Consider the following 15,270-nt stretch of genomic DNA (forward strand, 5'->3'; position numbering starts at 1 on the left):
CCTCATTTCGTCTCTTTACATAAACATGTGTCCCCTCTTCTTCATGTCTCGTCTTCATCAACAGGGTCCCCTCTTCTTCATGTCTCTTCTACATCAACTGTGTCCCCTCTTCTTCATGTCTCTCTACATCAACATGGTCCCTCTTCTTCATGTCTCTCTCTACTACAACAGGTGTCCCTCTTCTCATGTCTTTCCTACATAAACATGTGTCCCCTCTTCTTCATGTCTCTTCTTCATCAACATGTGTCCCCTCTTCTTCATGTCTCTTCTACATCAACATGTGTCCCCTCTTCTTCATGTCTCCTCTTCTTCATGTCTCTTCTACATCAACATGTGTCCCCTCTTCCTCATGTCTCTTCTACATAAACATGTGTCCCCTCTTCTTCATGTCTCTTCTTCATCAACATGTGTCCCCTCTTCTTCATGTCTCCTCTTCCTCATGTCTCCTCTACATCAACATGTGTCCCTTTTCTTCATGTCTCTTCTACATAAAACATGTGTCCCTCTTCTTCATGTCTCTTCTATTCATCAAACATGTGTCCCCTCTTCCTCATGTCTCTTCTACATCAACATGTGTCCTCTTCTCATGTCTTTCTACATCTACATGTGTCCCTTCTTCATGTCTTCTTTACATCAACATGTGTCCCTCTTCTTCATGTCCCCTCTTCTTCATGTCTCTTCTACATCAACAGTGTCCCTTCTTCTTCATGTCTCTTCTAAAATGTGTCCCCCTCTTCTTCATGCTCTCTTCTACATCAAACATGTGTCCCCTATCTCTCTTCATGTCTCTTCTACATCAACATGTGTCCCCTCTTCATATCACTGTTCCCTCTACATCAAACATGTGTCCCCTCTGTGTAAAGAGACTTCTGAAAGTTTCAGGAACAAAGATTCTCTCTCTTTTTGTCCTGATCCATTTCTATAAAAACCTGTCTGAAAATGAGCTGATCAGATTTTGGCCACTTTATGATGTCATAACGGTTTTTTGTCTTGTATAACCATTAGCCAATCACCAACCACGGTAACCCCCCCCCCCCCCACCTTATCACCTGAATCTCCTCCTAGAGCACCATTGAGTTCTTTGTAACCAAATGTCTCTCAGAGGGGCGTGGGGAGGGGCTCCTTATTTTCATCTAAAGTAACAGACAGAGAATCAGCACTTTGGAAACAGGGCTGAAAAACAGAGGGGATTATGGGATGTTGCAATGATCTGTTTGGTGTTTCAGCCAATCAGAGACATGTTCTGTATCTGGGACCTATAATATATTGATGAAAAACAGTATGATAGGGGACCTTTAAATAATGATACAAACGTCTCTTGTCAGGTGATCGAGGAACCCGTGGAGGTCATCGACAACGAGCGCGAGCTGAAGGGCTTCCACAACATCGATGAGGTCATCAAGCTGGTTGGCTATTTCAAGAGCGAGAAATCTCCTCGTAGGTTTAATGTTATGATCCAAACAATGAGCTTTGAACAGACGATTATAAAAGAAACTGCTTCTATAAACTGACGATTTCCTTTTTTTCTCCGTCCAGACTACATTGAGTTTGATGACGCTGCTGAGGAGTTCCACCCCTTTGTCAAATTCTTCGCCATATTTGACCCCACGGTTTGAATTGTTTATTTGCAGTATTTCAATTGATTATTTTGCGTTAAAACCTCTGCAGTATGCTAGCTAACATTGTTCATATTGCAATCATTGTCTGATTCTGTTCTCCCTTAACATGTTTTCAGATTGCCAAGAAACTGCAGATGAAGCTAAATGAAGTCGACTTCTATGAGCCTTTCATGGAGGAGCCCGTCACTATTCCAGGAAAACCCTACATCGAGTCGGAGCTGGTTGAATACATCGAGCAGCATGACAGGTGAGAGCCTGTGTGGTAGGAGGGCTAGGTAATGCTAGTTGTTTGCAGCAACATCGACAAATAGCTAACGGCTAACGCTAAAGTGGGTAGCGTAGAGTTACAGTACATCAGTGGCGAACCGTGTCTATCACAACTGGACCTTCTGTAGACACCCGAAAATGTGGGTGTTCTGGTCAGATGGACGGAGGCAGTCACTTTGCGTTGGATGTCCATCTTTTCACTGAATGATCGTCTTAAAAAAAGGGTACTAACAACAATCCCGGAACAACATCATCTTTACCTTTTGTCATTTTGACGTAAAAAAAACAATAAAACTTCATATGAATTGCTACGTAGCACTTACACTGGATCCTCTGTCTCGACCCAGTGAACAACCGGTACTTCTAGAGCACCCTGGAACCGAGGGAAACTCTGAAAGAATACGCCCATTGGTTACAAATCAATATATGATTGGTTGATCAAACTGTCAGTCCAAACGTACGCTCTCATTCAGTGCAACGGCCAGGGCATTCGATCAAGGATGTAGAATACCTTGGTTGAAGGATATTCTACCCAGAGACCCAGAACAAGATCTGATTGGTTGCATGTTTTTTCTACCACTGAAATACGTAGTGCATGGACCGAGAAAGACAAACAAATCAATGTAACACTGTAATATTACAGATCAACAACACAGATACGATTCTCGTGTATTCATTTTATTTACATTTTTATAAAATTGTATTTATATAATTAATTAGATTTTTTGTGTGTTTTATTTATTCTCTGAATACCTTGAAGGCCCTGACAGTTCACCACTGCAGTATATTATTACACTTTTCAGTTAAAATTAGTAGGTAAGCTATAGGCTAACGTTGTCATGGCTTGATCTTTGATGTTTGAATGTTTCAGGCCCACACTGAGGAAGCTCGAGCCTCACAGCATGTATGAGATCTGGGTAAGAGAAAAAACTTGTATTTATTCAGTCAAGTGAAAATATAGAACATCCTTGTCTAATCTTTCTTTCTGTGGATCCACAGGAGGATGATATTGACGGAGAGCACATTGTTGCCTTTGCTGAGGAAGATGACCCAGGTACATGTATACCCTAGTGCAGTGTTTCTCAAACTTTTTCATACCAAGGACCACTTAACCAATAAAAAAACACTCGCGGACCACCTAACTCCACAAATATCCAAAAACACATCGTTTTTTACAAATTGCCTGGAAATTGTACAAACAAGTGGCAACATGTGTGATGAAGGTGCTTATCTGGGCTATATCATACAATCGAAAGTGAAACTTAAGCTTGTTCCATTGCGGAGATATTCCCGCGAGAGTGCGTAAAACTTAAATAAATTTATTTATATCAAATGTGAAATGTTACCAATATACTCACGGACCACTAGGGAGCGCTCACAGACCAGCAGTGGTCCGCGGACCACACTTTGTGAAGCACTGCCCTAGTGCCTCTTTAAACGCTATTTTAGCATTAATATGATCTATTAATAGTGATTGAATCAGCAGGACGATCCAATATATAGCTAATTTTTTTGCACACCGTACTTGACATTTGAACTTTTCTTTAGACGGTTTTGAATTCCTGGAAATCCTGAAGGAGGTGGCACGTGAGAACACAGACAACCCCAACCTCAGCATCATCTGGATCGACCCCGACAACTTCCCCCTGGTACGACTGTCTCTCACTTGCACTGTTTATTGGCTAACAGGCATTTTAAACTGTCGTGTTTGTTGCTTTATGTTTTAAAAAACATAATTCGAATTGCACCATTTACCTTACCATTTGTCTGTACTTTTCTTTTAGCTGGTGCCATACTGGGAGAAGACCTTCGGCATTGACCTCTCTTCTCCTCACATTGGAGTTGTAGACGTTGAGGATGTAAGTCACCTCTCCTACCCCTTTCAAAAACCTTAAATTATTAACTCATGTCAAGTTTTATTGAATTCCCGAACAATATACTGATGCTTCGGAGTGTTCTCTCACTTAAAATTGATGAAATTCTTTGTGCCATCGTCAAACATCCTATTGAAAAAAGTAGAGCAAAACTCATAAAGGAACCCTACTATACTGTTTTTCATCAATATATCATAGGTCTCAGATATATACAAACCTTGGTTGCTGATTGGCTAATGGTTAAACAAGCCAAAAAATAGTTATGACATCATAAAGTGGCCAAAATCTGATCAGCTCATTTTCAGTTTTTATAGAAATGGATCAGGACAAAAAGAGAGAGAATCTTTGTTCCTGAAACTTTCAGAGTCTCTTTACACAGAGGGGACACATGTTGATGTAGAAGAGACATGAAGAAGAGGGGACACATGTTGATGTAGAAGAGACATGAAGAAGAGGGGACACATGTTGATGTAGAAGAGACATAAAGAAGAGGGGACACATGTTGATGTAGAGGAGACATGAGGAAGAGGGGACACATGTTGATGTAGAGGAGACATGAGGAAGAGGGGACACATGTTGATGTAGAAGAGACATGAAGAAGAGGGGACACATGTTGATGTAGGAGAAACATAAAGCAGAGGGGACACATGTTGATGTAGAGGAGACATGAGGAAGAGGGGGACCACATGTTGATGTAGAGGAGACATGAGGAAGAGGGACACATGTTGATTTGTAGAAGAGACATGAAGAAGAGGGGACACATGTTGATGTAGAAGAGACATGAAGAAGAGGGGACACATGTTGATGTAGAAGAGACATGGAGAAGAGGGGACACATGTTGATGTAGAGGAGACATGAGGAAGAGGGGACACATGTTGATGTAGAAGAGACATGAGGAAGAGAGTACACATGTTGATGTAGAAGAGACATGAAGAAGAGGGGACACATGTTGATGTAGAAGAGACATGAAGAAGAGGGGACACATGTTGATGTAGAGGAGACATGAAGAAGAGGGGACACATGTTGATGTAGAGGAGGCATGAGGAAGACGGAGGACACATGTTGATGTAGAAGAGACATGAAGAAGAGGTGACACATGTTGATGTAGAAGAGACATGAAGAAGAGGGGACACATGTTGAGTAGAGGAGACATGAAGAAGAGGGGACACATGTTGATGTAGAGGAGACATGAAGAAGAGGGGACACATGTTGATGTAGAAGAGACAATGAAGAAGAGGGGACACATGTTGATGTAGAAGAGACATGAAGAAGAGGGGACACATGTTGATGTAGAAGAGACATGAAGAAGAGGGGACACATGTTGATGTAGAAGAGACATGAAGAAGAAGGGGACACATGTTGATGTAGAAGAGACATGAAGAAGAGGGGACACATGTTGATGTAGAAGAGACATGAAGAAGAGGGGACACATGTTGATGTAGAAGAGACATGAAGAAGAGGGGACACATGTTGATGTAGAAAATAAATGAAAAAGTGGATTTTGCATAATAGGTGACCTTGAAGCTACCTTTAGCAGCGACTTATCTAAAGAGATGGCCCTTTTTTGTAATCATGAACAACCTGTAAACAATACTATTCAACTATTTAGTACACTGTAAAAACACAAACGTTTTGAATTGCGATAAAGGTTTATTAATATGTATATGATACGATATGTACAATCAACCTAAGTCACTATTTAAAGGGGGCTATTTTACATATACTGTGACTATCATTGGCAGGCTGACAGCGTGTGGATGGAAATGGACGATCAGGACGACATGCCCACAGCTGACGAGCTCGAGCAGTGGATCGAAGACGTTCTGTCCGGAAAGATCGACCCAGATGATGATGATGATGAAGACGATGATGACGACGATGACGACGATGAGGACGATGATGATGATGACGATGATGACGATGATGACGACGTTGATGACGACGTTGATGACGACGATGATGATGATGATGAAGATGATGACGACGACGACGATGACGACGATGATGAATAAATGTTTACTACCATCTTTCACTTTACTTTAACGGAGCCAAACATGGCCGAAACCCAAAGGTGGCAGTTTTTTTCTTGCAGCAAACACATTTTGTGTTGTTTGCCTCCTGTATGGATTTCTGTAAGGGACAAACATAATGACCCTATGGGAATCTTTTACCGTGAGTCAGGGAAGGAGATTGTTAAAGAAGCAGAGGATTTGCATCTATAAGGGAACGGGGTGCAGCTAAAATGTTACTGTTACTGTTTAAAATGCTAATATCTCACCTCTGTGGTTCATAATGAATGCGAGCTAGGAGGCTAACAGAGGATAACCTTCCTGACATTTCCCAATTTCTCCAACTTACTGATACCCTGATTCAATGTCATGTTTTCTACTTGATGAAGAGAAGAAACAAAAGCTCACTTGTACTATTTTCAAAGTGATTAAACCTAAACTCACTGGACAGTCTTAAGATTATTACAATCTTGGAAACTATTAAGAAACCGGAAAATGAAAAAAATACAAAATAAATTGTTTTCTGCTCTCATATTAAAAATGAAAGTTGAAAATATTTTAAAACCATTGTTGTTTGTTGTTGTCCTTTCTATGGGAAAAGCATTACTTTTTATATGTGTGTGTGCTATGTGGGTAATTCAGTTTAACCATACATTTATGTGTTGTATTATTCAGGAATTAAATTAAATCAATATGCAACTTACTTACTTTTACAGTTGTACAGCTAATGAATAGACTTAACTATTTAGTTACTTTGTTTCCTCACAAATTGAAGGGAAACATAACCCTAACCCTGATATTTCTAAAATGAAAAGTCGCCCACGATCTGCCTGATATGCTCACAAGTGTGATTTTCCTTATTAATAATACCATCAACTTCCCTGTCAGAATCAGCATTGGGGTTGAGGGGGGTCCAGACAACTTGACTAAGAAGACAATATTTGGTCTAGACAGACTTTTTTTTGTTCGTAAAGGCAGGCCAAGTCGCCTACCTGCAAACCAAGGTCATTCCCTTCAGACTAATCTGTGCTTAGAACTGTACAGTTGTAGAATAATGCAGAGTATTGCCCAGACGAAGAATTACACTGGTTTTGTAGTCGAAAGTAAAGAAGTTATGTCTCAAAGCTGTGTCAGAACTAATATTTCCATGCAGGTATCAATTCACTTGTAATATGTTGCAAATTACATAAAACTAACTCTCCTTGAGAGAAATCAGCATATTGTGCCGACCTTTGACCACAGCACATTGCATGATGGGGCAGATAACTGGGCAAATACAGGGTTCATGCATCTGTAGACAGACACAGGTCTAGTTGTTGGTGAACTTAAGTGCAAATACAAACGTTTGGGGAATCAATGACACCACCTTTAGTGTTTTTGGTCAAAATAAGTTCCAGAAAAGAGTAAATAGGGATATGATTTTTTTAGATGCAGACACAATGTTTTATGTTGTTTGTGCTGCATGTCATTAGTCATATCTGAAGTCTGCGTTCTGTTTATGTGCCTGACCATAATCCACTTAGAGTGTTTTTGTTAACATTTCTCTCGGCTGTCAATGATTAACGGATTGCCAGAAAATGCGGTCAATACTATTTTCTTATTGCAAAATAACCCTTTTATCAAAACTGATGTTAAACATTAAGAGGTCCCTATAAACTACATTAAAGCAGCCAGAGGGATCACATCCTTTAAAGTTCAGGGGACTGAGCGACTTGTATCAACTTGAAGATGAGTTTGACCATTTTACTGATTGTGTCGCTGTTTTGCGGCCTGATTTCAGCCCAGGGGGATGGTAATACTACTAAATATTAACACAGGGATGCTTTCCTGACATATGCGAACTCCTAAATTAAGAGAAATTAAGAGTTATGGAGACCAGGATGGAAGATAGTGAAACAAGACTGAAGGACACCAAAATGAGACTGATGGTCACTGAAACCAGGCTGACGGAGAGTGAAACCCAGATTCTTGAACTGAAGAAAGGTAAAGTCAAAGTTTTCGGCTGTCTGACGCTTAAGCTGACGTTCCAGGAAAGAGCTACCTAAAATGGACGCCTGATTGCTGAGTTCTCACAGCTGATGGGCGACAGCAGAGTGGCCCTGCCTGTATTGTAATGCAGGCTTGAGTGCCCACTGCGACCTGTGTAACAGGTTCCCTTGAGCAGATCTGAGATTTAAAATCTCTCAAAAGCGCCGTTTTAGCTACAATAACTACAGAACAATTATACAGAGTAGAATAAATGAAACAAAGAAGTCTAATTAAACAAGAATATAATTTACAGTGGTTGCTGCGTCAATAGGTATTGTCGTCACCCGGTCTAGATGCACACTTTGCATACACTTTCAACAAACAGGTGTGTGTACAGTTTTCTGATTAAATTGAAAATAGCCGAGAATCTAGATGTTAATCCCATGTAGCCACAAGTTATAATTACTTTACATTACATTACATGTAATTTGTTAGACGCTTTTATCCAAAGCGACTAAAGTACTGTGGACAATCCCCACAGGAGCAATTTGGGGTGAAGTGTCTTGCCCAGGGACACAACGACATGCTGACTGAAGTGGGACTTGTTAGAAATTAAAATCAATGTTGATATGGCGTAATTTGAATTAAATACACTATTTAATTTAAATCAGTTTTATTCTGAAAAACCGGAAGTTCACTAACTATTAACTTAATAATTGTATTCTGAAAATTATTCACTTCCGGTTAGCATTAGCATGTGGCGAAATGCTGCATTTTCAAACCGTGAATCAAAGGTGAAATTACATGTGATGTTGTACACTGAGCACACTGGGTTTAGCACTCATTTATTACCGCTGAATAACGTTTATCAGGGAATGTTTAAATAACCACAGACACCAGAATGATATAATTTAACAACAGAAAAAGGCAGGAGTTGCATTGGACCCGCCCCCGACGACGCCGGCCAATAGGAGAAGACCTCAGATGACAGCAGGAAGAGCAAGCCAAGAATTGACCTCTTCTACCTGCTGACCTGGACTGACCGGAAGGATGAGGAGAGCGCCTCCACTCGCACATTTCATTTTGTACACCACCGCATCTTTTGTGTAATTAAATGCTGTTAACTTTTATAAGCTTCCCTTGACTCTTTTCAGTCTCTCCTGCCTTCAGGGTTCTAGAATACACTAACAGACTCGAACTTGCTACCCCATGAGTATAGGTCAATAAGTAACAGGTGTTAAAATGCAGCATAAGAACACATAAACATGTTTTCATGTAAGCAAAAAAGGCCTAATTAAGCTAAGCTTGACAGAGGTTTAGAACTGGACTCCAATGTCTTCTAACCCCTCTAAAAACGTTTTAACTCCTCCAACACGGGGGTGGACGAATCCAGTTTGGATTATCCCAGCGAGAATAAACAAAATGGGTAGGAAGGCATTGTTCACCAACTAACTCACAATCCACCATCACATAATCATCATCTGTGCGTACATGTGTAGCCCTGCAGGTTTTGGCGTAGAAAAATACATTGACAATGTAAAGGTGTGTGGGATTGGAACTGGCACATTGTATCCCTCTACATGTATTGAGTTGACAGAAATACTTCTTTCCAAAGGCGGTCCTCGACGTGAAGGACTGAGTAGTTCTAGTGTAGTCGTTGCAGAGGCCATACCTATCTGTACCTGTATAAACAAGATCATCGTTTCACTGCAAAGTAAATGGCATTGATAAAGTACAACACTTATGACTGAATCAGTAGTGTGGTACCTAAATGAAACAGTCCTGCCTTTAAATGCAGTTAATATGAATCTCCATCTTATGCAAATGCATTTCTAAATAAACGTATTGACTTAACCATTTAACTCACTCTGTCCAGGCAGCCAAATCTGCTGGAATGGCACCATCCTGGAAGACATGCTTGCAAAGAAAGCTGTTGAACCGATTTAAGCCTCCGTTACACTGTTCAGCAGTTAAACCATCAACAAGGGCAAGAGTGGCCATGAAGATGATAAAGACAGCGATGGTCATCTTGTCTAGAGCGGGAGAACGAGAAATATAAAAGTAAGACGTTAATGTATGAAAATACAATAATGTATTAATTGTATTATTGTATCAATTAAAACACAACATATATTCTTCAATATGTTTTTATTACTTACGTGTTTGTAGGCGAGCGAGCAGAGATCTGTTCCACTTCGATCAGTCAGCTGGACGATTGAATCCTCAGCTGGATGGAGCTGCTTTAGTAGTTTCTAAAGAGGAAGTAGCCTTGATCTTCATCTTCTCAAACAAGCTGAGTCACTTTGTTCTCGTGAAAGACACACAAATACTGGGTTCCTCTTATCCCTCGCCTTGTCACGTAGTTAAAATGGTAAGAAAAACAGGCCCTTTCCCCAGCAAGATTTACAGAGGAATACCGAGGCGTTCCCAAGCTCATTGAGATATGAGCTCCTTCCTGAGGTCTAAGCCCCTTTGAGGTGAGCCCGTCACGACCAAAAGACCATGACCGTTGTTAATGGTTGGAAGGGTTAGGGTTTTGGGGAACGCGCGGCGCTCCATATTTAAACCTATTTAAAAACTCCTGTAATAAAACCAATAAAAGTTTATAAAAACCCTGTTTGGTCTGTGTTAATTTGTTTTAATGAAATAAAGAAATTTCAATAAAAGGGATAGAAGAGAGCAGCGGCTGAAGCACAGAGTGTATGCGGCGGGGTTAAAACATGTACTCCTGCTCCCCCGGTGGGGTGTCCGAGGCTGTGTCCCACAACATCTGGTAAAAGACCTGGTAAGTGGGTTAAAAACATCCGGCTAAAAGTACAGAGGTTGACTTTTCTTTAAATCGGCATGCAGGTAAAATTAGTGTGAACAAATAAATGATAAATAAATACATAAAAGTGCTTAGTAAAATAAGTGCTTTTAAAAGTCAGTATTGGTAATAAAAATCACATCAACCCAAATGTTAAAATATGCAAGATATAAAACAATATGTAAATCTCAAATGTAGAATATAAAATATAAAATATACACGGGTTACTGTAGTAGGCATACGGGGAGGGAAATATTTTAAAAATAAAGTCAACCAAGTGTCCCTAAAAGTGTTTAAAACCCAGGCCGAGGTCTAGAGAGGTGGTGCAGGTGAGACATGGGACACGCCTCGGATGATGTTTAGCATTGTTCAGCCCCAAGCCTATTTTTCAGGTCTCAGGCTCGAAAATGACATTCCCAGAACAAATGACCATATCTTCCCTTCTAAAAGGGTTAAATTAATAATTTTTTTTCTCAAAGTAATGATAAACCTGTGAGTTGGATGTAGAATAGTCAGAATCAATATAGATGTTTTTTATTTTAAAGAAAATTCAGATTGAACATAGTAAACAACTGTAAATTATAGTGTCCGTCCAAAAATTATTTTTTACTTATAGTGAAAACTACCCTTGGATAAGGTAGACTAAACGCTTTAGGAATCCAAAGTACAACATATAATAAGTACCCTGTATCAAGATTGATGCAAAACAAGTGACATTTGACCTTTTTAGAGAGGTTTAGCAAAAAAACTCCACCTCTGAGGTGATTTGGGTGGAAATGGGGGTTTTACCGTTTCTCTGGAACCCATTGGTCGATTTTGGTGATTGACATCTCTTTCTGACCGTTAGAGCCAATAGAATCAAAGGGGAATCTCCCCACACACACACATGGTAAAACAAAAAGGTGGGGCTTTGCGCTACCAGTTTTGCATGAGAGTGAAGCTGTCTCTAGGTCTGACATCTGAAAACCGAAAAGCAGGTTTATTGCTCATGGATTATCAGAAATCATTTCAAGGGGATACAGACACATTGGATTAACCTATGGATTAACTTCAGCATCGTTTTTATCGTTTTAATGCCATTGAAGACCACTTTGGACCAGACTACCACACAGGTGAGCCATGTTAGCGTTCTTGTTATAATCTCCGATAATTCGTATCATTGAGTGATAATGAGGGTACCCCTCGATTCTGTGTCCCCTCACGATGTGAAACGATGGGTTGAAATGTGCAGCAAAGATAAATAATAAGGTTTTGTGAGTGAATTTCGGTGCAGTCATCTGTTAGCATTTTTCGCTCGTTGCTAGTTCAGAGGCTCAGCGTTAGCATTGTGGGGTTTTTTTTGAAAAAAAAAAGAATGATCAGTTAGATGAGTTTCTTCCCGTAACATGGATATAAAACATTCATAGTTTATTAAATAAACATGCACTGTTTCCTGCAAGATGTTGCAGGAGGGCCCCGGTACCGGGGTCTCTCGGGCTTAACAGGTTAAAGGGGTTATTTCAGGGTGTTATTAATATATAAAAATGGGTTTGGAACGTTGATCAATGGGAAAGTTCAAATCTTTGCCTTCTGGCTCAGCTAGCTTTATATTCCCCAAAACTGTTGAGTGCAACGCTCCCACCACAACAGAAGACAAACAAATTCACCTGTCGATTTCGCAATCCAACTACCCTCATCATGACCGCAGGATATTCAAACTCCATGATTTGGGGAGGCAATTGCTCCCAGTCGTCACAGTAATGGGGAACAACCCCAAAGTTTCCCGGGAAGGACAGTCTTATAAAATAATATTATTATTTTTTTGTTGGATCTGTGAAAAACAATACCCAGCAGGAATTACTACTTTTTTTGGATATGTATTACTTGTCTAGATAAAATACATGTACATCTTGACTTGTTTATGGTCAGTCTGTAATTGGCCCACAATCTGCCTGCTATGCTCACAAGTGCGATTTTCCTTATTAATAATACCATCAACTTCCCTGTCAGAAGTCAGCATTGGGGTTGAGGGGGATCCAGACAACTTGACTAAGAATACCATATTTGGTCTAAAGGACAGTGAACAGCTCCAAAACAACACTCTTACTCAATAATGTTCTCAAACAACTTTCTCTGAGGCAGTAATCGTCAGCTTTCAAAAGAAGATTAACCCTGTGTCCTTGCATCAACTTTATCTTGGGGCGGTGGTGGAGAAGTCTGTGTTTTGGGACACAAAAGGTCACCGGTTCAAGTCCCTGAAAGACCAAGTGCTACAGAGGTGTCCCTGAGCAAGGCACCGTTCCCTGCACTCCGTACATAAGGCAGCCCACTGCTCCTAACACTAGGGGGGGGTCAAATGATGGTAAATGTCCCCTCTGTGGGACGATTAAGGGTTCCTTCTTCCTTTGCTGGAATGTGGTTTCTGTCTGTTGTGGTTAAAACTGTTAACTAAGGCCTGCATGAGCGCTAACTCTCACATTATGCTTTGGTGACAGGTTCTTTCTTTGTATAGTCAGAACTAAATCTAAAGTCCTTTGAGCTTTCACAGTCGAGACATCTTTGATTAGAAACATATTGACACTTCGGTCACATTTGGTATACACTTTAATTATTGGGAGAAATATGTTATATGATTTTGTTTATGTATTTTTTCTGAGCCGCCTTGTGCTACTTGTTTGCAATACTTTCTTAAATGTCTTATACCCCTTCAGTCTTTTGAATTGCCCTGTTGTTGTTTAAAGGTACAATTCAAATACATCTGTCTTGTAAGAACATTGTAAAACTGAGACGTTTTCAATCTTTGACCCCAACACTAGAGATGTCCCGATCCGATCACGTGATCGGGGATCGGAGCCGATCACGTGATTTTTAAAAGATCGGTATCGGGAGAAAAAGATCGGGGATCGGGAATTCTTTCACACACACATACGGGTTTTGGGCCGAGGGCGACACCGTACTTTCGGTATCCACCATTTCACACGAGGTGCAAGCAGAATATCATAGTCTATTGCCTTAATCAATATCTAGTCAACTCTAAAATACCACATATATGCATTGGCATGATAATATTATTGTGACAAGTGGGGTATTCACCTGGTGAAGATAGACGTAGATGCTGCCAAAATCGACCGAAGGCCACTTTCGAGAGTCGTTTTTCCATACATCTGCAGGCAGTCTGTAAGGGCAATCCGACAACCCACACAGCTCTAGTTTACGCTGGTAACGACCTAGAGCACACCCCTCAAGTCCAGAGATGTAATCCGAAGACATGCAGCGATTTCTTCGGTCGTTAATTCAGAAAAAAAACCTAGTGCGCTCTGCCTGGCTACTTTACCTAGCTGTTTATATTAGCACCTCCAGGATATTAGCACCTCCAGGAAAATGGCGTATTTATATATATATATGGCGCGCGTTGCATTGTGGGTAGCTCGTGACGTCACTGTGTGTGAAAGAATCCTTATAAAAATTATTTTATTTAATTTTACAAAACAAAAATGACCATGTTCACGTCTTAAAGTCATCCTGAGGCCTTAGTTTTGGTTTAAAAGTACACAACATCATGTGTGTGTTGCTTCTTTTGGGCTTGCTTTTATAGACCAGGGGGGTATACTACGAAGCAGGATTTTCGCTTAGCCGGCTAAATTCAGGGAAAACTCCGGCTTTCCGGTCCTACGACGCTGGTTCTCTTTTTAGCAGGCTAGATCTCCATGGTAACTTATGCTTAGCGGCTAACCTGGTCGGGACCAGGTTAGGTTGCAGGCTAAGAGCTCAACTCAGTGAAAGCACTGCCTGCTGACCAATCAGAGCTCAGTGTGCGGAGTTTAAAGCGATCAAGTCATATTACAGGAGAAAGGAAATACAGAAAAGCTGCCGTCACAGGAAAAACGGCCGGCAAAAATCACCGACTGTGTGAACGTGAACATTAATAGAATATCACCTCCCATCTTCAGAGCAATCTGACTATTATAACATTAGCGTTAAGAAAGCTTACTTAAATATCTGCCACATCATTTAGTAACCGGATCAGAGTAACATTAAGTACAGTCCGCGGCATATCACTTCATAATGTATCATATTTTCTTATCTGAGTCAGCTGAGCCGTATCGGGCCGTGCAACACTCACAGTGTCACATACTGTATGCAGAAGCATTATTTTAAGCAACACATTAAGTTGACGAAACACTCGAGACAAATGTAATTAAAGTCAAATCGTGTTTTAGACGGGGCAGTGATATCATAAACCTGTTAATGTACGCATTCAAACACTTTTTCTTTTGCCAGCTGTATTCACCTTGCAGGTGCAGACTATGTGGCTTTTATCCTGGATAAAGTGTTTAAGTCATGGATGTTTAAAGTTTAACTTCTTCATTTTTGACTAGTATTAAAGTTCACTTTTCATTCAGGAAGTATGACGCTGCGCTGTCAGTACGCTTCTCCATGTTTCTGATTGGTCGAATGCTCCAAATACCACCCCTTTCATGTGAACACCTAACTAGATAGGAAACGGCTGGCTTGAGCGATCCACTTGATAACCCGCGTCGTAGTACAGTTTAGCGAGAGCGCGTATGTTTTGGATTAGGCCAACCGGCTAACTCAAACATATCCAGGTTAGGTTGAACCAGTTTCGTAGTATAGGCCCCTGGTTGCTTATTTCTCTCAAAGCTGGCAACAGAGTGGACAGGGCGCAGTGTCTAATAGTAGCAGTAAGCTAACAAGACGCTACGTTCAGCTGGTGACTCGGGAGTCGA

At 40.6% G+C, this 15,270-nt stretch overlaps 1 protein-coding gene and 1 long non-coding RNA gene across 2 annotated transcripts in view; one reads left to right on the plus strand and one right to left on the minus strand.

Annotated features, from left to right (window-relative positions):
- The window catches only part of casq1b (calsequestrin 1b), a 23,752-nt gene extending 17,416 nt beyond the window's left edge, over positions 1 to 6,336 (plus strand). The window contains exons 4-11 of the mRNA XM_034197603.1: positions 1,326 to 1,437; positions 1,537 to 1,610; positions 1,736 to 1,866; positions 2,758 to 2,803; positions 2,886 to 2,940; positions 3,435 to 3,535; positions 3,671 to 3,745; positions 5,503 to 6,336. Of these exons, the coding sequence (XP_034053494.1) occupies positions 1,326 to 1,437; positions 1,537 to 1,610; positions 1,736 to 1,866; positions 2,758 to 2,803; positions 2,886 to 2,940; positions 3,435 to 3,535; positions 3,671 to 3,745; positions 5,503 to 5,772 (864 nt within the window). The 3' untranslated portion in view covers positions 5,773 to 6,336. The remainder of the gene's footprint in view (positions 1 to 1,325; positions 1,438 to 1,536; positions 1,611 to 1,735; positions 1,867 to 2,757; positions 2,804 to 2,885; positions 2,941 to 3,434; positions 3,536 to 3,670; positions 3,746 to 5,502) is intronic.
- A 2,483-nt stretch (positions 6,337 to 8,819) lies between these two features.
- On the minus strand, positions 8,820 to 9,977 carry LOC117533715. The gene is made up of 3 exons (XR_004567102.1): positions 9,897 to 9,977; positions 9,605 to 9,770; positions 8,820 to 9,419 (listed from the first exon to the last, which is right to left on the minus strand). It is a non-coding gene; the product is annotated as an uncharacterized LOC117533715 (long non-coding RNA).
- Between the last annotated feature and the right edge of the window lie 5,293 nt (positions 9,978 to 15,270).

Source organism: Gymnodraco acuticeps, unplaced genomic scaffold (genome assembly GCF_902827175.1).
Source record: "Gymnodraco acuticeps unplaced genomic scaffold, fGymAcu1.1, whole genome shotgun sequence".
NCBI lineage: Eukaryota > Metazoa > Chordata > Actinopteri > Perciformes > Bathydraconidae > Gymnodraco > Gymnodraco acuticeps.